Source organism: Gobio gobio (assembly GCF_949357685.1).
Source record: "Gobio gobio genome assembly, chromosome: 20".
NCBI classification, from domain to species: Eukaryota; Metazoa; Chordata; class Actinopteri; order Cypriniformes; family Gobionidae; genus Gobio; species Gobio gobio.
This window is the reverse complement of record NC_137113.1, coordinates 19,585,412-19,609,954: the sequence shown is the minus strand read 5'-3', so window position 1 is coordinate 19,609,954 and position 24,543 is coordinate 19,585,412. Positions and strand designations below refer to the sequence as shown.

At 41.3% G+C, this 24,543-nt stretch overlaps 1 protein-coding gene across 1 annotated transcript in view; it reads left to right on the top strand.

The window, feature by feature from the left end:
• The first annotated feature begins 2,849 nt into the window (after nt 1–2,849).
• Nucleotides 2,850–24,543, top strand: part of uts2r (urotensin 2 receptor) — a 45,945-nt gene continuing 24,251 nt past the window's right edge. Inside the window, exons 1-3 of the mRNA XM_079846043.1 lie at nt 2,850–2,982; nt 3,187–3,288; nt 4,075–5,166. Of these exons, the coding sequence (XP_079702169.1) occupies nt 3,237–3,288; nt 4,075–5,165 (1,143 nt within the window). The 5' untranslated portion in view covers nt 2,850–2,982; nt 3,187–3,236 and the 3' untranslated portion in view covers nt 5,166. The remainder of the gene's footprint in view (nt 2,983–3,186; nt 3,289–4,074; nt 5,167–24,543) is intronic.

The window sequence follows — 24,543 nt, the reverse complement described above, 5'->3', positions numbered from 1 at the left end:
AAGCAGAAAGACTAGCAGAAAAATACTCACCAGTCTGACAATCTGTCTAGAATGCACATTCAAAAATGGAACAAGTGGTATTGTTACAACTACAGTAAGAACAAGTATATTAGTCAGTAGACTCAGATTGTCAGATCCCACGTAGCCTTCAATGGTTGACATCACATCGAATTAAAACCTTACAGTTTAGTGCAACTGGAGCGATCAGTTGGTCGCCAGTTACAGGACAACTCGAGAATCAGACAAGAAACCAGCCCTTCTCCTGCACTCACTCCCACATCTCTGTTGATTAGGCTGTACACTGTTATTATAATTACAGTGCTCTTCTTTCCAGCCAGACGAACACTCAACTTTGCATTGTGTTCGTGCTATTCAGTTTATGACTCAATTGTCATTTTCTCCTTCTATTCCTCCTACCTTTCCCATGTATCTCTTCCTGATGACCTCCAGATGTAACTTTAACTGGAGCCACAGGAGACCGACAACATCTATTAGTCTGATAGTGGTCTTGGAGTCCAAGCAGAAACAGCCCTAAAATAGGAGCTGCCTTTGACATGAGGTTACGATGATCTTTACTCTGGCCCTCAGAGACGAGAACAGCTAATTTGCTCAAAAGCAAAATGGATGACCTGCAAATAATATTCTCTGAATCAAATGATAAGCTAGTCCAAAATGCTAGAGCTGTGGATGGTGTTTGCCGTGTGCACCAGAGTGTATTATCGACTTGGATTGCACATCTATCTGAAAGGGCAAAAATTCTCTAAACCTCATTTCCAGCCCTTTGAACTTTTACCTATCAAGGCTGTGTGCCATCGTATGAACCTGGCTATATTAAAGTCGGAGATATGACTTCCTGAGGATTCCAGATCAGATTCATATTGTTGACTCTGGGAGACTTGAATATTTCAGTTGAAATGGTGCATTATAATTCGGTTGGTTTTTCCCCCACATTCTTGAATTGATGGAGTCAAATCCAAATGTGTTCTTTGATAAGCCCAGTGCCATTGATTGTATTGCGGTGGCGTTGATGTACTTCTGAATGAGTGTTCTGGCATTTGCTCTGACCTCTCACCACTTCACGGCTTCCCATTAATTGAGATGGTGCTGTGGCACATTTGCGTGGACTCATCTCATGATGGAGACTGGCATAAATTTTCCTCATGTGTTAACTCAACATTGGAACACACCGACTGCCACATGAATACAAATGCTGTATGCAAATTGCAGTGGAGAGTTTTTGCTCCTTTATAATCACAGATATTATACGCATATGCACCCCCGAAAAAAAAAAAAAAAAAACGTTTGGTAAAACATTACAATGAAGTTTAGTTAATTAACATTAGTCGACATGAAATGGAAATTCACTATAACCTATTTTCTACACGCATCTTAATAATCTTATTCTGAACAGTTTTCGTATTGAGATTTTTTTTGACCACATCATTTTTCATCAAATACTCAGACTTGGATGGATCTGCCATCCAAACAACAACCGTTGGATATAACCAAGTCCTTGGCCAACGTTTTTCAGATTTTCAATAATCTGTTTCACATTAATGCATGTCACAATATGGAAGAAAAGATCTTTTGCGGCCTCTGTTACATCATAACTTTAATGTGGCATGAATATAATAATAACACAAATACATTTACAGTGAAATCTAAGCCTTTAACATTTAAAGTTAAATTATTTGTTAATATTGAAGTTAATGTATTTTGAACAAACATTAATTAGCAATGAACAACAGTATATTTCTGAATTAACTTTAACCTAGATTATTAAACGCTGTAGAATATTGTTCGTTGTTAGTTCATGATACATAACACATTAACTCATGTTAATAAACTAAACTATATTGCAAAATGTTAATAATTGTTTTTGTTGACCCTCCCTGAAATGTTTGTGATAGAAAAACCCTTCAATAAGAAAATCTGTTTGCTTCATAACACAGAAGATCCAGTAAAAATGTGGGAGTATTCTGTATAAAGTTCATTCTAAATCCATGCCATCTCAACATCCTTCAACACTAAAGTCGTAAACAAGCTCTGAATGTGGATTTGTCCCTGTAAGGGTAACATATCTTTGTGAAAAACAGAACAAGGCTGACTTTCTTTCATGAAAGTGCCGAAAACTGCCAGGTATGTATTAAGTACCCGCTGAGAATAGTCTTTTAAACCATTTTTAGAGGGATGACCTTTGGGATAAAAAACGCCATCTTTAAAGGACTTGCTACTGGGCACTACACCCACTTTGGCCAGCTATGACTCTTTCTGCCAGTCAAGACTCTGTGCTTATTCTGTGAAACCAACACTGCAAAATGTTTACCTTGGAACACCAAAGTGGAGAAAATTTCAATTGCATTGCTAACAGGAACTTGACAGACAAGAAGGGTAAATTGCCTCTGTCAAAAAACAGTTACCTTAAACCTGTTTGCTTGAAATGCCTGCAAATTTTGTTTTGTAAGGGCAGCATGTCATGGTTCATTATGTTCTGTTTCATTATTATTTCTCTTTATTTGGAGACAGAAACACAGACGTGTAATATGAATCACCACCTAATGTGTGTCAATCTCCTATCTGCTATATGAATGAATGAGTTCAGGTAGTAGCTCATTAGTCATTCATAAATAACACACGCACATACATTTCATGCCTATTCACAATGCTTTGCCCCCAACCAATCTCTTCTCTTCTCTCTCTCTCTCTCTCTCTCTCTCTCTCTCTCTCTCTCTCTCTCTCTCTCTCGCTCTCCTTTCCTCTCTCCCTCATCTTCCCTCCCACTCTGTGTGTGAGTAGCTCTCTCTCTCTACCCCTTGCAGGCACGCACTCTGTCAGTGGAGGAGAGGGTTTCAAAATCCAGCTGTAGCTCAAAGTGATCGCCTCCTTGGGCATATCCATCTAAGAGGATTCTGCCCTTTTCCGTCTCGTACCACTTTCTTTTGTTGTTCTGAACCTGTAGGATTTTTTTCATCTGCCACTCAGGTTTGTGATTTAGTGAGTGTTCTGTCGAAGAATAACAGAAGTTTTTCTTACATGGATGAAGCACCTGCCTTTCTCATTTACGTTTTTTTTATTGACGTGATCTGTGGGTCCTAACACACATGACACGGCTTAAGTAATTTCTTTTTGGTCCACTGGAATTGTTTTATTTTGCTTTACAAGGGTTTCTTGCTGACAATGTTGTAGGAATCCCTGAGTAAACTCTTCAGAGAAACCATGAGTTGGACTCATTATAAATGCTAAACGTCCGTCTGCTTGGAACTACGCCATCTGTGGAATTCAATCAAGGTAAAGCCTTATTTTTTTCTTCTTTGGATTTTGGAGGTCATTTGTCCGAAATGCCTGTTATGGTAGATAAGCATATTTCATTAATTTGAGGGTACTGGGATTAGTTTTAGATATGAACTATTTCATGCTTAGGTAGTAATCATTTGATAGAAATAGTCAATTAATATCAGCTGACTTTAAAGCAATTATATCAAGAAGTGAGTTAATCCACCTCTCAACTTAATTTTCATTGATAAGAGTGATATAAGTGATGATTTTAATTTATTGTACTGTTTTTTTTTCCTGCATGTAATTACATCTGTAAATCATTTTTGTAGTTACATTTATAATTACACTGACACTTCCCTTACACCTTAACCCTACCCTTAAACTTACCCATACCACCACACCTGTCCCTAACCTTACCCGTATCCCACCTCAATATCAGTAAAAGTGTTTTGCATTGCAATATGAACACAATAAGTACATTGTACTTATATTTTGGTGTAAGTACATAGTAGTTAAGGCCACCTAATATAAAGTGGGGCCATAATTATTTTATAAAATTCTCCTTATGAAACAAGCCTATAATCATAAATAAAGTCATATTAAAATGTTTAACCTAATATAAAGAATGGGTTACAATATTTGAATTATTATTAGGAATTGAAGGTACACCAAAAAATGTATCATGAGATTAAAATGAATTGAATGTCTTTTTAAATTATTTTATTCATATTTGCAAAACAAGCTTGTAAGTGTTACAACTTACTTTTTAACCACTTTTGACAATTAATTCCTCTGTAGAGATGACCACTGTGTCAATGGAGCCCATAGTGGCGATGGTGGAAAAGATTTCCAATGTCACTGAGCGTCCAGTAGAAGCATCTACTGAAGACCTGGCTGCCACCTTCACTATTGGTACCATCCTGTCCCTAATGTGTCTTGTGGGTGTGTCTGGAAATATCTACACGCTCGTGGTCATGTGCCACTCCATGCGCTCGGCTGCCTCTATGTACATCTACATTATCAACCTGGCACTAGCTGATCTGCTTTACTTACTCACGATTCCATTTGTGGTATGCACACATTTCCTGAAGGGATGGTACTTTGGAGATGCCGGGTGTCGGATCCTCATCAGTATGGACTTCCTTACCATGCATGCCAGCATTTTCACCCTAACTGTTATGAGCACAGAACGTTACTTTGCCGTACTCAAACCTCTGGATACAGTCAAACGCTCTAAGAGCTACCGAAAAGCAATCGCCTTTCTGGTGTGGACGGCCTCGCTGATTCTCACCTTACCCATGATCATTGGCATCCAGCTGATGACGGAGAGTTCCAAGCCAATGTGTCAACCGACCCTGAGCCCTCTCTCATATAAAATCTACATCTCGTTTCTCTTTGGCACGAGCATTGTGGCTCCAGGGGTGATAATCGGGTACCTATACATATGCCTGGCACGAACCTACTGGATCTCCCAGACTGAGACTTTCAAGCAGACCAAGAAGCTCCCAAACCAGAAGGTCCTGTATCTGATCTTCACCATTGTGCTCCTGTTCTGGGCCTGCTTCCTACCTTTCTGGATTTGGCAGCTTCTAGGTCAGTTCCAGCCGGCGCTGGATCTCTCCACCAAGGCCAAGCGCAACATTAACTATCTGACCACCTGTCTGACATACAGCAACAGTTGCATCAATCCGTTTCTCTACACCCTGCTCACCAAGAACTACAAGGAGTACCTTCGCAAGAGACAGAGGACTTGGACAGCTGGCAGCTACCTCAACCGACGGAATCGCTTCCAGCGGTCGCCACGTCGCTCCTTGTCCTCCAGCAGTCAGCAGTGCACGGAGAGCTTTGTTCTCGCACATACTTCTCGCACCAACAACAGCAGCCTCTGAGGTAGGTCCCTGACCTTGTCTTCTTGGCCTTCTATCGGAACTACATGATGTTTTTCAATCTATGTCGATGTGAAAGATAAAGACCGTGTCTGAATAAAACCAAATGTTCTCTAGTTTACCTTCATCTTTGCTCAGTCCAGCGGGTCTGTTCTGAATCAAGCCAGGGCCAGAGTTGGGACAGAGTTTTAGTTTTGTGGTCATGGCACTGATTTTCTGATCGGCACTTGTCTCTGAAAACGGCTACAGATGAGATATGAGAATTTAAAACGCTTGACACATGTTTTTTTTGGTTGCTCATTATGACTTTTTAAATTGCCTTGTTCAAAAAAACTAAAAAACAGTTAAAGAGTACACATGACTAGAAAATGCAGGTAAATGACAGATGAACTGTAGAGACATTCACAAAATATTTTTTTGAGTGGTTGGAATTTTGTCTTTTTATTCCAGGTCTATAAAAATATGTTATGTTTGCAATTTACAATTTACAAGCAAGCAATTGGTTCTTAGATAATTGATCATAGTGCAACTGCTAGTCTGAGTAAAATAGGCTACACGATAATTGGGTTCCACTGATTGGATCTCAGCAACAAATTACTCTCCAATCAGCAGGCCTGCTACCTTCAAGATGATCTACATGATACTGAATGCTTGCAGCTTATGAATGACTGTAGACTGAAATAATAAATCTCTAACAAGGCTGGAATGGGGTATGAGTTAGGAAGAAAATTTAATTACTCACAGTGTCTTTCTGCAATAATTCTGTCTGGAATCACTCAGAAAAAAACAACAACACTCCCTTCAGATTAGAACTTGATCTAATCCTAAAATTTATTTTAATTTCCCACCAAATGACAAAATTAAAAACAGAGCAGAGAAAGGAAAGAGGGAAAAAGAACATACCAAAGCTCCTTTCTCGTATTCATTAAGTGTCCGCTCAGATCCAATTTGTGTTTCAGTGTGTTATTCAGCTCTGGGTTTAGCTTCAGCGGAGTACATTTTTGTCATTGGGTTTTCACTAATGTCCACTAACTATACAATAGGTAACAGAATTGTAACATTCTTCATTAGGTCTATAATATACTGCAAATAAAATAAAAGATCACAGCATGTTTATAGTTAATTTCTCTCTAATTTATAGAACAGACTTCTGAGCACCAGATAAACTGTTATAAAAACTACGTAGTCTATATTAAAAATAATTATAAATAGACTAAATAATCTTAGAAAAGATAATTATTTACTGAGAGCATTAGAATTCCACTGCATACATGCTGGACTGATAGTTTGAAGAAAAAGTTCATAGTTATTTTTCACAGTTCAAGAAAGAAATATAGAAAGATATGAACAAATAAACCAGTTAACTGAAAAAAAGAAAAGAAAAAAAACTTGAGAGCTGAACAAGAAAGTATCAAAAAGTCGATTGAATCACTGCCATCATTGCAATATAATCACTTCCAAGGTCTATAGAGTTTGTTGAGTTTCTTGTTTTTTTTTGTTCTCAAAGTCGTATTATGCTTCCATTGTCTAACTTCAGTGCACTACTGAGAGAGGAAATCAGTCAGCAGAGCAATGAAAATATTTTTCTGAGGTCTTTCCTCTTGGGTGGATTTTGATAATCTGTCTTTGGTGGCCCACATGACCCACATTTAGGAAGTGATGGACATTGCCAGAAGGAAGACCTGTGTGTCCCTACAGTTCTAAAAATAACCTGTCCTCTACAACAGTCTCTCCTACAATTTCTCTATTTGGTGCAGACACTAAATCAACATTACACGTACTGATTGCTCTTCCCCTGGGTTTAAATATTGATTCACCAACACTGAGGGTGTGATTGCTATAATTAGGTGGGTGACAAATATTTCTTCTATGCCCAGTTTCACAGACAAGGCTCAAGCCTAGACTAAAATGCATGTTTGAGCTGTCTTAACTGAAAGCAACTTGCTCTGACATATCATAATATGTGAAAAATATGTCATAATAATATAAATATGTCAGTGCCACTGTTTTGTCTCAAGATGCACACCTGTAATGTTTCAAAAATGTTTTAATATTTCAAAAAGCTACTCCTGGCTTAATCTAAGCTCTGTTTGTGAAACCAGGCCATAATGTCAAAATCAAATATAATTCTGAATTCACTAAAACAGGTTGTCATTTTGTCAACAATTTTAATTGAATTATAAAAAATAATACATCACGTTTCCATGGCATTCTGCCAAACAACCAAAATGTGAAGGTCAACATTTACATTTAGAATTGCTACCTGCTTCTTATCTATTTTTTTGCATAGTAAATGTAGCTACATGAATAGCCTCTGAAAGTGGAATGCAATTACCTGAATTTGCATCCAAATAATCTTTTACTTAAGGCCTAGATAATAACTTAACAAAAGTCACATTTCGCATTCAAATCAAAAGGAAGCTCAAAGTCAAAGTGTCCCCGACAAAGACCCAACTTGCTAAATAAACTTGCCTTGACAAAGTTATTGTAGGTAAATTAAAGTTAAATAAAAAGGACCACCTTAGTTTTTTTCAATCTGGACACCAATCTTTTTCTGTTACCGAGTGAGAGACCTTATTTGTCTAGACGGTGGGCTGTTTCATCTGGTACTGACCCAATAAGGATCCAAATCAATACATCTCATATATTCCAGGAGCTCTTCCAGACCATCTTGAGCCTAGCATGAGATACTCCTGGCAGAACAATTGCATGATGATGAACTGTTATGATCTTTGTTATCCAAAGAAGAATGGCACATATTTCCATCATACTTTATAAAAATAACCCTGGCTTGCTTCAGTAATCAATGTTGCACCTGCCTTACAAAAGCAACAATCATGGATCAACTGATTTATAATTCACATTCATACCACACTTTTCTACCCCAGTTGTGAGAAATTTTTTTTATAATTTGTTGCATTCTGGCTGAGAGCCACTCTAAAAACAATCCGTAAAAATAGGGAATGTACTGTATTAATTTGACGGAATTTTCCATATTTATTTTTTTACAGGTGTTTTAACTGTATTTAGAATTTTGTACTTCATTGTGGGTAGGGTTAGCGGAAATGTCCGTAAAACTACTGGATAATGAGCTGCCAGTAAACGGATTTATTTTTTACAGTGTTGGTAGCTGAAAGCATTATCATATTAGACAAAGTATTTTGTAAAGTAAAAACTCAGGGGATGGAGGAAGGATGTGCAGAACTTGACGGATTCTGTTGGATTCTGCAGAAAAATGCTGAGCTTTCCATGCAGGGCTAGTGATAACGGCTGTAAGTTGAGAGCCGGATGAGTGAAATACAAATGCAGTGGCTGCAGAAAGATTTGAATGCTTAACTTTCTTTTTGTTGGTAAACTTGAGTGAGATTCTTTTGCCATGGGATGTAATGGGGGACAAACCAGCAGGAAAACAGGTTAAAGAAAATGAGAATCAGCAGGTCGGGCATCAAAATATATCCTGACTATTAAATACGTCTTATAAAGTTTTGAGAGTGCAAAGTCGGATTATGCCCCAGCTACAAATACATTATGCATTATACATACACCGCAGAGCTGCCTACATTATCTAATTAAAAACGACTGCAAGTGCAAACATTGCACAATTCTGGGTACGTCCATTTGCTTGCTATACACAACGGTGTTGCATTATTTTGTATTCAGAGTCAATATGGTGTGGGGGTATAGATGCTGGTAATAGAAACGAATCAAGAAACAGGTTCATTGAAGAGCTGTTAACGGCAGCAGCTTACTGACAGACCCAGGACAGCTGGCTGAGTTTATGAGGCCCCGTTGCTCTTGTGTCCATGCTTGTAAATACCGTTCCAATGACCCCGGTCCGGGCATCTTATCTCGCACAAACTGTATGTATGAACGCTCGTGAAAAATCCTTTGTTGTGCATTAATTATGATATGTGCCTCTGGATAGGATACTGAGATATCGATCACTATTTACAGGCCCACGGATTCCTTCTGTTCCGCCATTGATCCAAGCACTGTAAATGTGTCAGGGTTTCCCCTTGAAGAGGACAGTGGTTAATGTGGCTTTCTCTGATATTAAAGGGTCAGAGAGTTCCATCACCCCACGTCACCCGGCAGGCTACCTCAGTATCTGTCTTACGAGGCGAGGTGAATGAGCTTCTACAAGGTCAGGCCATTACAGGCAGTTGACACTGCCATCACTCACGCAGCACCTAACTCGTTTTAATGCACACATCTGTGCTAATGACTTTTTGTGAAGTAATCAGTGCGACTCAGATCCCTTCCGTCTTTATCCTGTCAAAATGTACAGGAAACGGCATGCTGTGCCAAACTGACCAGCTCCTTCCCATAGGCCTTACCTCATTCCTTTTGCAAACACTGGAAAACATTTTTTGTTGTGCAACTTAAGAAACATTACAGACATCTTATCTTTGCATCTATACATTTGTCCCCATTTTAGAATCATAGAAACTATGATTTTGCTTTATTCTCTTGATTATTCTGATATCCACTGGAGGTTTGCCATTTGCACTGAGATGTTTACTGAAAGCTTTGGTTTTAGTGCTTTGGCAATGTAAAAAAAACAACAACAAAAAACCCCCGCTGGAATGATTGATGTATTAATGGTACTTTCTTGTGCCTGTTTTTTCCTGATGTTTTAAGATGATGAATGATAAATGTGACTCTATGGTGAGAGATTAAAGTGTGTACTGTTCTGTGTTGTTTTTCATTCATCAAACAAAAACAGATGTTGTACAAAAAGGAAAATGATTAAGCTTGCTAAGGCAGATATTTTCTGCACAAACTTTAAACATCTTCTCAAAACTTGAGCAGTATCTTCCTGTCACAATTTTAAAATAATATTAGTACACATTAAACACTTTATTTTATTAATTATAATTTATTATATTATGTGCAAGATAACTGCAACATGTACAGTGCTGATTTGGTTCTTATGTTGGTAAATTGGGCGCTAAAACAACATAGGTAGTGCATGCAAGTTAAAACAAAAAACAAAACATAATTCAAAAACTTGAATTCCCAGCAATATTAACAGAATAAGTTGGCAAAACTCAAAAAATTTGAGGCAGTAGGTTACATCAAATATTTTTAGCTCAGAAATTTAAAGCTGAACTTGCTGATTTTTATTTTGTACTCATACATTTTAATTGCTCTTAACTTCAAATATTTGAGTAAACCAATTCATACAAAATTATCAACTTAAATATTTTTAGTAATCCAATAAATGCTACCTTGATAATTGGTAACACAATGCTTTGATAGCATTAGCATAGCATAGCACTTGCTGAATGAGTACAGCAATATAGAACATTTAACATACTGTATATCTGTTCTCATACTCCACTTGTCACCGTGATGGTAACCCCACCCCCCACAAAAACCCGACATAACAGAAACTCTTCTAAACGAACATAGCAAAACGTTAAACACGACTAAATCTCCACCTAAACATTAATCTTTACATTTTATGTTATATAACACTTAATTTTAGCATGTACTCTCCCTTTTGAGTGTCATGGCAAATCATGCTGGGAAATAGAAATTCCAGCCCAGTTTCAGTTAAATTTAAGTTTGTTTAAATAAAAAGAAACAAGTTCATAAAACTCAAAACAATGAAACAATTCAGATTACTTAAAATGTCAAATCAAAAGAAAACTAAAGTTCTAAATACTCATAAAATGTTATTTGATTGAACTAATTTGTTTAATTTGAGTTGGCTCTACTCTAACCAATTCATTATTTGGAGTGTTAGGGTTTACAGTGTACGATGTTTGACAAAGAAGTCAAAGAAGAAAAAGCCCTTCAGCGCCTTTGCTACCCATAAGGACGTGTGCTGGTGATTTTACTGCATGGGCTGATAATGGCAGTTATCATATAAAAAGCATTTTGTCACACTGAGGTTTTGTATTCGGCCACTGGATAACTCAGGAATGTTCTTCAGAGCACTAAGCCTATGAGACAAGGGTATTACAATGGCAAGAGACAGATGAGAGAACAGGGATTACGAAGATCAACAAATGAGGCATTAGGAGGTCAGAGAGACCCATTAATAAAGGACTTAATAATTAAGCATTATCTTTAGTGACATTGAGCACAGAAACAGAATGTGAAACACACGCAGCACAGATATTAACCATCACGGACTTACACTAATATTCATTAACAGGTGTATTCTTATGTTTAACCCTTGTGCATCAATTAAAACAAGTTACACATAGGTCCAAAGACATAGAGGACAAAAATGTAGGGTGAAAAAATTTATATATTGAGCACAGGCTTAAGTTTGGTCTCATTTTAAAGTAGACCCTTGACAGATTATTTTTGAAGTCAAAAAAGTTTAAAAAGTGAAACCAAGAAAAAAGTTAAAGAGGTTTCAGTTTATGAAAAGGATTTATGAATAATATTTTATGAAAAAAATACATATTTTATGAAACATTGAACTCTAAAACTGCTAGAAAATCAAAGCCATACATCTAAAAAAGCTGTGTTCCAAATTTGAGGTTGATATCTCAAAAAAATTAGCTTAGTTTGGGCTCAGTGGCAACTTTTCCCCATTAGATGCCAGCAAAACTCCTCTGGTGCACACAGCGGTTGGATTTTTGTTATTACATACATGCACACCACATTCTGACATCCATACTAACACACCCACACAGTTACAGCTGCATTATTTATCCAATTGGCTTTATAATCTGCATAAACAGAAAACAGGAATAAAGTGAGTATTTGCTTTATAGGCCAAACCTGAGAAAATGGCACAATCTGGTGAAACATAGTCAAAGTGAAAATTTTGAAGCCTTGCCAACAGAATAAAAGCCTATTAACAAAGATTGCATCATTTTATAGTTAAATGGCAATGGGATTAAAAATTGCAGTTTTGCAATGGGGACATTTTTGTCCAAAAGGCGCTGAGAGGAAACATTTTGTGTACCTAGTGCAAAATAGTTATTTTTTTAAGGAAATGGGGGTGAAATATTAAAACTCCAATAAAAATGCACACGGGGCAAATTTTATGCAGTTAGCATTAACACAGGCAAACAAAACTGGGAAAAAATGTCCATAAGGATGCACAAGAGTTAAGACATTATGAATTTTATTATAACATTTCCCTCATAAATCATTTGTTCTTATGCAGTCCTGTTTATGATCTACAAACATACCCATAATGTTGTATCCGAATGACTTAAAGACAAGCTTTTTGTTGCAAATGCCAACAATTGATGAGAAAAGTCAGGGCTGATAGTAATTACAAGCAGATGTTTAAAATAATGAGCAGATGTGATTCACAAGATTTGAGCCTCAAAGTTCAGCACTGTTGTCATGAATCGTGCCGTTTCCATGTATTCACAACATTGTTCCGATGCTGGACAGGGATCCTACGTTTAAAGATAATCAACAATGTCACCACCAGATCTACCCCTGACAATTTGAAAAAATAAAAACAAAGGCAAGTGAAAATAGTATATGACCTGCTTTATGCCGAGAAATATGCGAGAGCGAACAGATACAAACTGTCTTAAAATCTATTCCCTGGAGTTGAAGGATGATTTATTTCTGAAATATTTACTTCTGATGACCAGACAAATAGTATAAAATGAAGACATCATTATATGCTTTTTAAAGAGGAGTAGCGGCATTCATTTGAAAGATTTGTTCAGTTTTTGCTTAATTTTGTAGTTTTTGAGAACAAATACCCATTTATATGTTCATTTTTCTGTTCCTCTTTTTTCATTGCAACTAAGAAAAGAAAAATATACAGTGGAGTCCAAATGTCTGAGGGCACTAGTGGAATTGCTTTTATTTGCATTTTTCTAATTGAATAAAAAACAAAATAATATGCAGATTACAGAGCGGTTTTAGAAGGAATCTCTGTCAATCCACTCATGCTGTTCTTAGCCTGTGCATTGCTTATTTGATATGCAAAGCTTGTGTTTGGCTTCTTCTTGAACTGTTTTAGTTGGCGGAGATGAAATATACAAATAGCTAAATGGCCAATTTTTGTCTGAAATGAAAGCTCGCAAACCTTACTCTTTATGTTCTCTCAGAGCTGTTTGTGCATTTTCCTGGCATAACATTTGTTTACTGCAATAGCTGAGGAGTATATTTTGTTAGCCAAGATGTGTGAGTTTCCCAATGCCATGTGAAACACTCAACGAGGGACTGGATCACAGTGTCATCTGATCCACAGAGCATCAGTAATGAAATAGCACAGCAGCTCTGTCCCTCTGTTTTCTGCGTTCCACAGGTGTAAGGGAATTAAAATAAAGAATCCGAGTAGTGGGATGTATTTACTTACAGAATATTTTTTTTCTAGGTTGTGCAACAATATGGTACACTCTGTGCTGACCCTGTGTTTGTCCAGTTTGTCTTTTCTGCAAGTGCATGGCCATGTTCATTATGAAACACAGCAATACTGCAGATGCCCCCTGATCTTTTTGTGTTGCAATGTCCTTTTACTTCCTTAAAGTGATAGTTCACCAAAAACCATGCTGTTTCAACTTTCTTTCCTCTGTGTAACATCAAAGAAAGCATTTTGAGAAATGTCTGTTTTTTTATACAATATAACTCTGTGGTAAGCAAAATGGTTTATCTTCATTTGTGTTCTGCTGAAGAAAAAAAAGAATGAATCCAAAACACCCAAGACAATGACAAAGAAAAGGCGTTTCACCTGATTTGTTTTTTCTTTTCTTTTCTACTTTTAAAGTCACCTTAGTGTATTTGAGAACTCTAGCGATCTTTGAAATGGTTCTATTTTGACACTTCTGTTTCCCAGAAATGGAATGTGAAAACAGATTGTGTTTGACCTTAAAGGTGCTGTAGGCGATTCTCAGTTTTTCTTATTCTGCCAGGTTTAGCCACCTCCATAACTTCGAACACGTGCCCTTTCTCCAAAACTTCCATCGACGTGATTTCAGTTTTATATACCTTATTTTGCTTGTAGCTTTATTGCTTTGCATCTGGTTAGGACACTGTGCTGTGTTGTCACAGAGGCACGTTGATTCCTCAGGACATGCATTTCTGAGCTATCTGTAAGGAAGTAGGGACATTTTATGTATGGTGCTCCAAAAAGCTACTTACAGCACAAATAAAGACAAATATAAAAAAGGCAAAAGTTCCTTCTTGCTATTTCTTAACTGTCACTATTTCCCCTTGGCATCTTCTTAGGGCTTTCTGGAAGTTACAAATTTGGCTGATGGCTCCAGTAACACACATTAACACATCTATACACACACTCACACCTCATAAGTTTACCATAATCCAATCTCTGCGGCCCATGCTGTGAGTTTCTCTTTTCCCGCTCCGATCAGAGCGGTGAAGCTTTCAGGCTTGTTTTGAATGGAGAGGAAGTCCTTGAAGGTGTTGCAGCTGAACGTATGGGAATCAGCAGGGTGGGCCAATAATTAGAGTTATGTGGAGTGTCCGGGAGGAGCGGAAAGAGGAAAACTGTGCGCTGGGATGATGCCGCAGAGCAAGCCTGGGGCAGGGAACACAGGATAGGGCAGGGTGTCTCATAGGAGAGTTATAGCTCCACACTGATTCCAGCTGCTGCGCTCTGAGTGGTTTTGTTTTTCTAAGAGCTCGGAGAGGGAGGGCATTGCCGCAGCGGGTATTCTCTCAGGTGCTAGAACCATTAAGGCAGCAGGAACTCAGAGATGATATATGGTCTTGATGCACAGTCCAAGAAAGTCAAATAAAGTCTGTGCAAGCAGCCTTTGTGTGGCCTTCTGGCCTTTAAAAGGGGGGAGGGGTGTTCTCTAGTTAACTTATCAACACATTGTCCTCTGTAAAATGACTGTTGTTGCAAAACAAAACACTTGTTTAATTGTTCTGGACTGCTTGTTTATGTTCAGAAAAAACATCAGTTTAATTTATCTCAGCTGGAAGTAAAAGGTTTTGCAGGCTCTGCGGTTTATGTAATTGTACCCTATATTAGGATTTCTCATCTTTTTGGATCCCATTGTGAAAATTGTAAGAGATTGGAGACCTTCATGGTAAATTGTCTTGGGGGTGAGTCGTGGTGTATTTGTGCTGGTGTATTTGTGCATTTGTTTGTGTGCCTGTACGTCAGCCTTGAAAGGATAATGGGAAAAACGAATGCACTTTCACACTGACTCTGAATAACAGTTGTATGCTGTCCAAGCCATATGGTCTCTAAACTGATAATCACAGTGCAATAGAGATTATTCATTGCACAGAGGGACTGTGGTTTTATGTGGTATTGCCAAACTGTGATTTGCATGATGAATCTAAAAGGATAATCATGTATGGGGAAGTCTGAACACACAGTTCACATTTTAACTCACTTCCTGTTAGATGTCACTTTACAGGACCATAAGATATCAGGCTGGCTTAGAATTATCACAAGTTTAATACTTCCTCATACTGATACTGATTAGTAGTTCCCTATCTATCAGTAACTACAACGTTATGTCAACTGACAAATTGCCGAGTGGAATCTGCATGCCAGGCCACTTGTCCACCAGTATATAAGAGGGCAGAACGCATGGACTCATTCAGATTTCGGTTCTCAGTATCGAACGTGTCCGAAAGAAACGGTTCTCGATTCTGTACTGATGATCCGTAGTACACGCATGCTCAGCTCATCGGATCATCGGTTCTCATCGAACGTGTCCGAAAGAAACGGTTCTCGATTCTGTACTGATGATCCGGTAGTGCACGCATGCTCAGCTCATCGGATCATTGGTTCTCTGTATCGAACATGTCCGAAAGAAACGGTTCGTTCAGATTCGAGAACTGTTAACTCGAGAACCGCTGTACATTCGGTAGTACACGCGCATGCTCAGTATCAGCTGCTTGTGAGTTCTCATCAGTTCTCTCAGCACAAAATGTCTCAGTTCAGTGAACTGTTGTAGTTACTAGTAAATACTTCAGGATATTAGTTTATTTCTAGTCGGAGGGACTGTCACTCATCTAAGAAAGTCACTCATCTCGTTTAGAACGATTCAGTCCGATTTGGTGAACTGGTTCGACCGGTTGACTAAAAAGAACCGGTTCAAAAGAACGATTCGTTTGCGAACCGGACATCACTAATGCAAACCACGCCACAGCAGCCCACGCCACTGTGCACGGCAAATGATCTCACCCTCTGAGTGACGAAAGTCACGGCGCGGGCATGCTCAATCGTGCGGCCGACAGGCTCTCATGACAGCTCACACTCCCAGGAGAATGTAAACTCCATCCCCAGGTGGTCCGGCTGATCTGGAGTCGATTCTAGGATGCACAGGTAGATCTGTTTGCCTCCCCGGAGTCCTCCCACTTCCCGCTCTTTTACTCCCTGACCAAGGCACCCCTCAGCACGAACACGCTGACACACAGCTGGCCCGGGGCCTACGCAAATACGCGTTTCCCCCAGTGAGTCTGCTTGCACAGACTCCATGCAAGGTCAGGGAGGTTGAGAAGCAGGTCTTGATGGTTGCACCCTACTGGCCCACCCAAACCTGGTTCTTGGACCAGATTCTCCTCGCAACAGCCCCTCTGTGGCGGATTATGACTACCGAAGGATGATTGGACATATGGAACCCATGTCCGGACCTCTGGAACCTCGTATTGAGCCATGTGTGGCTTCTGCACGGGACGTGAACACCATCACCCAAGCCAAAGCTCCCTGTACTAGACAAGCTTATGTTTTGAAGTGGAGTGGTACTCTTCCCAGCAGGAAGACCCCTGGAAATGCCTGATCAGCTCTGTGCTTTCCTTCTTGCAAGAGAGGTTCGAGCAGAGGCTGTCCCCCTACACCTTGAAGGTGTATGTTATACTGCCATCGTGGCACATCACGTTGCAGTTGACAGTAGTGCTCTAGAAAGCACAATGTGGTCATCAGGTTCCTGAGAGGCACTAGGAGGCTAAATTGTCACAGGCTGCCCCTCACCCTCTCATGGGATCTATCTTTGGTATTCTTTGGACTGCAGAGAGCTCCCTTTGAGCCGCTAATATATTTTATCAAGAGGGTGGGGAATCTGCAGGCATTATCGGTCATTCATGGATTGATTCCAGGTCGGCCCTTTCTCACGTGACCCTGAGACCCCAGCATGGATATGTGCCCAATGTTTCCACCACTCCTTTTGGGACCAGGTGGTGAACTTGCAAGAACTGCCCCCGGAGGAGGCAGACCCAGCCATTCCATTGATTTGCCCCGTTCATGGCCCAAATATTGACATGGACTGCACACAGAACAGAAAGCTCTGAGCAGCTCTTTGTCTGCATTAAGGGTCAGCAGAAGGAAAATGTTGGCCCACTGGATGCCAACGCCTTGGTGTACCAATCCTAAGGTTTGCTATGCTCCCTCGGAGTGAGGGCTCAGTCCACTCAGAGTGTTGCCTCCTCCTGGGCATTGGTGCACAGCACCTATTTGGCAGACATCTGCAGAGCTGCGGGCTGGTTGATACCTAATACCTTTATGATATTTTACAATCTCAGAGTGGACTTTCTGTGTGTTGGGTACAAACTGGTAATGTGCAGGAAGGCTAGTTCGGTGTCTCACTTGCATTACCATTTCCCTCTAAGGGGGGGATACGAGCACCTTCTTTGCTCTCCAGGTGAATTCCCCACTTGGTGAACCCTGGATTGAGTTTCCTCGAATCATCCTTCGGTAGTCAGACGGGGCTGAGGCATCCGACACCAGGCCCAGTACTCGAGATGCATGCCCGGTCAGCTCTTGTATTGGACTAGATGCCCCATATGTTGTAATTCCCCCTTGGTAATTCATATGTGTATTCTTCCACGGTTACGGTTTCCCTATCAGTAAACCCGTGTCTTTCCCTGGGCAGATTCTGCTCTGCCCCGTCTCTCTGCATCTGTAGTAGAACCGAAGCACTCTTCCCATGAATTGAACATACTAAAGGAACAGCAGCTATGAATGTCTGCATGAATAATTAATTCATACATTCATTACACCCATATGGCTCTGTGATAATCTTCTAAATAAAAATACTTAGGACAGCAGCTGCTTCGTGGGTTTTCACACTGAAATATTCAGTGAGAGAGCTTCTTTATGGCCTGTGATTTTCGTAAGTGTGTCCTTGCAGGAGAAAGTGACCTAGTGAGGTGTCAAGCAGCTTTATAAAGGAATGTGGTTCTCGTGCCCTCTGGCTCAGATCATATTGCAGGCTTATGTCATGTTCCCCTGAGATATGCTCTTCAATTCACAGCTGACTGTCTCCTCTGTGGTCAAAGTCCTGAGGCATCCCAATAATCACTTACCCCTTAACAAAATACATCACAAAGCCACATAACACTTGCTATAACAATCACATCTGTACTAAATTTGGTTTCATGGGGATTCCAGTGAACATTATTAGTGGAATATTCTGAACATTTGTCTCGGTGTGCTCCGCTTCATTTGCTCAAGCCTCATTTATTCAATTACATACTTGCAGGGGTTAACTTGGGATTTTGGAGGTGAGGGAACCTTCTGATGAAAAAATATGACATGATAAAATATGTCTAAAACAGCTAAATGTCCTATGCAGAAACTTACTTGTAATAGTACTATATATCTTACTGACCCCAAACTTTTTAACAGTTGTATATATGCTAGCAAAAAAACTAAACTAAACAAAAAAACTGATTTAAAAATAAATTCATAATTATTCTTATAAATTATAATAATTATTTTTGCTTTAGACACAAGCAGTCCAAGGAAGCATAATGCTTATATTCACACATAAATAGAGATCTTTTTTTGAATCAGTTGTGTGGAAATACCTTTCTGGAATCATTATCAGAGTAATCTTTACTTGCTTGGCCTTAACTTGATGTAATTTGAACATATTAGCTGTTGCCTTTCACGAAACCTCAGCTTTTGAAGTCTTTCTTGGGTGGCCTTGTGTGTTCAATGTTTAAATACCACTTTTGACTGCCTGCTGTTAATTCTGACTTTTTTGGGGGGTGGGGGTTATATTTTCAGTCATATATTAGTTTAGACTTCCTATTAATCTTAAAAAAGTGTACTTTAATAATGTGATTATTAGTTCCATAAGGATTGTTTTGCGAATAGATTTGTATGCTACCCAGCAATGATTTATACACAACAGGGGACGTCTAGAAAACATCTGGATTTAGCTGATTGATTAAGCCATTTAGAAATGATCTTTCCCAACGATTTGGGTAAATGCCTAAAGAAAGTGATGGCACAGACTGCTTCAGACTAGCCGTTACCACTAGACAGGCTGTCTAAGAAGCAGGAATGTGTAATATTATGAGGTGCAATAGGCTAGATTGCTCAAGAAACTTGGCAGACATCCTACAAAGATAATGACTGAAGATTAACCCTAAACTAAAAACATACAAACACTATATGATCTGCTACTGGTTGAAGAAAAACACCATGTGTGAGTAGTGGGTGCCTGGCAGATGCGAAGCTTATTAAAATCTGTTCACAAGGTTGAACTGGTGCCGGAATTTTGCTAATTAGATCTTCCCTGGATTCCTACGGCAAAAGGCAGCCAGCCAGTGCACCTCTATTGAATGAAACAAACTAAGTGGCATTAAATAGCTTAAACTTGTAGCCTTAGTTCCTATTCGAAATATGCCAAAACTGCATTTCAATTATGAAAAGATGAAAAAATCATGCCATGACAGTGGCTGTGTCCCATATGGCACACTTGACATGGCTATGACATGGAGGCAATTTTGCGTTCAAAAGATGTCTATTAACCGTCCAAACACAGCCCTGGCATCTAGGCTAAAACAAGGCAAAATTTGGGCTGTCAGTGAAGATTTAATAGACATCTAACCATAGCCCAAGAATTGACTAGTCGTCAATCGTGGCTACACATTAAAACATGTCAAAGAAATTAAACCAAACACCTTGTAATCACTGTTGACTTTACTTAGATGATGGAATTCATACATCTTGCAAGCTATTGCGGCAAAAACGACATGTAACCAAATTCAAGGTTATTTTGGCTAGAAGTGGGTAACTCATAGCCAGACTGTATTGGGTCTATAGTTAACCGAGTGTTAGAATTAATTTTTAGGTAGACTATCTGTAGCCTCAATATTCTCAGTCATCAGTGACTCCAGAGGACTCCAACCCCTCCAATATTCAGTCCAATATTAAAAACCCCTGTGGTGTGTGGCAGCTGCAGCGTGAGATATCTCTGGAGAATGCTCAAGGAAACACAGACACAGTGCAGTACTATAACATTCTCAAATTTATTAAGGAAGAAAGGTCATATATATAGGTGTAAGTAAAACGGTCTCAGGTTACATATGTAAACTATGTTCACTGAGAACAGGGAACGAGACACTGCGTCAGAACGACGCTATGGGATATAACGTCACAGCGTGACAGGTGTCTGAAATCACTATCGAATCACGGTAATCCTATTGACCGGCGACAGCCCATGATGTCATCAACGTGCGACCCGGAAGTATATAAGGGCGCCTTGCAAACACACATTCACCTTATCGTCTGAAGGGACTGTTTGGCAGGCAGGCCCGAGGCATGGCAAAATGACGCAGTGTCTCGTTCCCTGTTCTCAGGGAACATAGGTTACATATGTAACCTGAGAACGTTCCCTTTCAAAAAGTGAACTCGCACTGTGTCGGAACGACGCTATGGGAACGATATACCCACACCGCCATGCTGAGGGGGTTGCCTGCCCACTGTCAGAACAAGCAAATTCACATGAAATGCCTGAACCACTCCCCCTCATGTCACACTGGGCTGTCAGTGACAGCATCCCCTATGGTCATAGCCCAAGCTATAAGCCTTAAGAGGAACCTTAATGCATATGCATGAGGTCCTACCCAGACTGCTCAAAGGCCTGGGACCAACCACTTCAACAGAAGGGGTCCCTTTAAGAGAATGTGGCTAGGGGACCCGAAGGAACCCCAGCCAAATCACTACCCGGGGAACATATTCACTTGAATGCCACCAGGGAGGCCTGACCTGGTACACTTTATTTTGGACACTTCGGTTTGGCCAACCCATTCTGTTCAGAAACAGAGCCTCCAGACAGTGCCTCAGTGAGGCACCCAGACTAAGGGACTGAAAAACTGGCAGTCCTACTCAGCCCGAATCTCAGAGACCCAGGTATCCCAGAGAGCAATACTCAGCGTAGCGCTTTACCACCCTTGCTAGCGAGGAGAGTCTAGCTGCTCAATCCAAGGATCTACAAAGCACTTATGTTTAAAGCACTAAGGAGGCCGGACAGGCCTATAGATTGATCTAACAGGGAGGCCTCATGAGAGGCCTGCGACCGTCTGATCAGACTCAGGCGGCTGTGTGCTCATAAACGACCCTCAGTGAGGGGAGCATCTGAGCCTGCCTGGTGGATAACCCCCACCTGTAGGCTACACTACCATAGGTTCTATTCTGCAAAGAACTCGTAACAGAAAGTGCCTGACCTTGGGAACTTCGCCTTCAAGGAGGCCCAGAGAGGCCTACTACCTGATAGCAAGTTTTTAAAGGAGGCCTAAGGGAGGCCTACCACCTGATAGTAAGCCCTCAGAGAGGCCTGGTGAGGCCTACTACCTGCCAGCAATACATGCTAACTCCCCAAGCAGCTGAGTTCACCTTCAGGGAGGCCTGATGAGGCCTACAACCTGATAGCCAGCCAGGCTAGTTGTCCAGATGCCATACATCGGTACTTGCCTTCAGAGAGGCCTTGTGAGGCCTATCACCCAATAACAAGTCATGCTAGCTGCCTGAGCACCCTGCCTCGGGAGCTCACCTTCAAAGAGGCCTAGCGAGGCCTTCTATCTGATAGCAAGCCTTCTAGGGAGGCCTGGTGAGGCCTACTACCTGCTAGCAACATATGCTAATTGTCAAAGTGACTGAGACTCAGAGCACCCCCCCCCCAGCGAGGCCTAGTGAGGCCTACTAACTGATAGCAATTTATGCAAATTGTCAGAGTAACCAAAAAGACCCTGGGGGCTCGTCTTCAAGGAGGCCTGGTGAGGCCTACCACCTGATAGCCAGTCAGGCTAGCCGTCCAGATGCCACACATCGGCTCGCGCCTTCAAAGAGGCCTGGTGAGGCCTACTACTTGATAGCAAGTCATGCTAGCTACCCGAGTATCCAACTCTGGAACTCGCCTCCAGGGAGGCCTGGTGAGGCCTACCACATGGTAGCAAGTTTAAACTTACTGCTATGAAACCCTGTCAGTTAGACTATTGGCTGACTAATAAATACCCATCACCGATGGAGACTCATCCTCAGGAAGGCTTTGTAGAGTCTACTAGCTGGTAACAAGTCTTCACAAAACCAAAGTCTTTGGGAAGCATATCACTCCAATTCACACAAACTGGGGCCGCCCACAGGATGCCTCTTAAGGCTAGCTACCTGGTCGCAGCTGCTATGCATGTCCCACAGACAGAGAAAAGAGGGTGGGCTCTGACTGAACGACTCTCACATGAGAGGAGGCTGACAACACAGGGATGGTATATGAGCTCAAATTCGCATAGTGAACAGCCAGAAGTGACAGAGCCTCAGCAACGCACCTCCATCATCCCTAACAGCCTAGGCCAACTAAACCAGCCTACCCAACTGAAGCTCCAGCATCAGTCTCTGGTAAGCACACTCTAGAGACAAACCACTCTAACCTGAGGTGGCTAAGGGAACCGAAGACGCATAGTAAACAACCCCAAGCAGTAGCAAACACTCCATTCTCCCAGAAGGGCGTTCTATCGCTTAGTACTCCGCTAACATTCCAGTGGAAATGAGCAGCGGCCTCAACATAACTCTCGCCATGAGAGGAAGCCTAAGTTTACATACATATCCACAACATGACCGGTGACCTGCCCCATAAAGGGGAAAGCCAACACATACTCACACACACAGCCCAAAAACCTGGCGCTGTATTCAGCCACCTACAGGGGAAACCTTCAGTTAATTTCCTTCTTCCTAACGGTTGACATAAAACCCATACTCTATACAGGGAACGAAGGTCTGTAAGAAATACATCTTTTAGTGTTATCACACAAAATAGACCACTCTCACCTGCGGCGTGTAGAGCGAAGACTCACCACACAGTTCTCATATGGCCGCGGTGTTCTACCACCCTTGCATGCCTGAAAGGGGCGCTCTCACTGATCAAGTCATGGCAGGCCGTCGAATATCCTTCCACCCAGCCCCAGGCCTGATGTAAGAAGCGCCTGGGGAAACGCTTTATGAAGAAAATTATGAGGGATCCTTCTTCCTCTATGATTTCTGCCTCTTTTGCGACCTACTCCTTTTATGAGGGGGCGCACGAGAAGTGATACTGGCACTCTGGCCCTGTCTCCAGCCCTCAGGCCGTGATGGGCCAGGCCCTCCTGCCTGCCTGGTCGCGGATCCTGATCGCAGCGGTACGCAGGTTAAACACTGCCGAACGCGCCTTCGCCTCTCCAAACTTTCCCACCACCACCCCAACGGAGGCGGGGGAAAAGTTTGAAAGGCGAAACTAGCGAATTGAGGAGAAAGGAAAAGGCTTTCTTCACGATATCAGCCGAGTTCAACCAAAGATGTCTCTCTGTGGCCACCATCGCCGCCATTGATCAACCGATCACGGCAGCTGCTTTGATTGGTGGCAAGGAGAGCTAGATCTGTGGTGCGCGCAGTTCGACCACCGCATCAGGGGTTACAAACCTACCCCTGATTGAGATCCTTTAGCAGATCTGCCTGGTATGCCTGAAACGCCGCCATGGTGTGCAAAGCAGCACCAGCCTGACCTGCTGCCGTGTATGCCCTGCCATTAAAGCACAACAATCTATCACGAGCGATCTCTCCTCTAACGCACCAACATGACAGCTGCAGCCTGCCTGCAGCGCATTCCATAACATTGATCAGCTCAGCATACATGGTCAGGGTGGCTGAGAAGATTCAGGATTTATTTACCACTCTCACCAGCCATTCCCGAAGAGCACTTGCTGATAAGCCAGATCGTCTGAGAGGAATACACCCTCTCGCGGCGATCGGCGAGCTCCATCTGAGAAAACCCATGATGCGCGTCAGCGCTCAGGCTCGGCATGAGCGGGACCGCATCACCAGTCCCAGATGCCAAAGAAGAGAGCCAGACGAGAGCGGAGCGATCTCAGATTGAAAAATGCTCACATTTACACACAAACAACTCCAACTGACTGTGCATGCTCTTGATCCCAGGCAGTAAAAACAAAGCTTGTGTGCATCAAATAATGAATTTGTATTACCTTAACTCGAATCACTTCAGACAGAACAGTCCCTGAAGACGAAAAGATGAATGTGTGTTTGCAAGGCGCCCTTATATACTTCCGGGTCGCACGTTGATGACATCATGGGCTGTTGCCGGTCAATCCATAGTTTTCAGTCACGTGACCTCCACGCGGAGCCTTGGAGGGCAAAACCGCCATAGAACTCCATAGAACGGCAGCACAAGCCTGTCAAATTTCCTTCTTA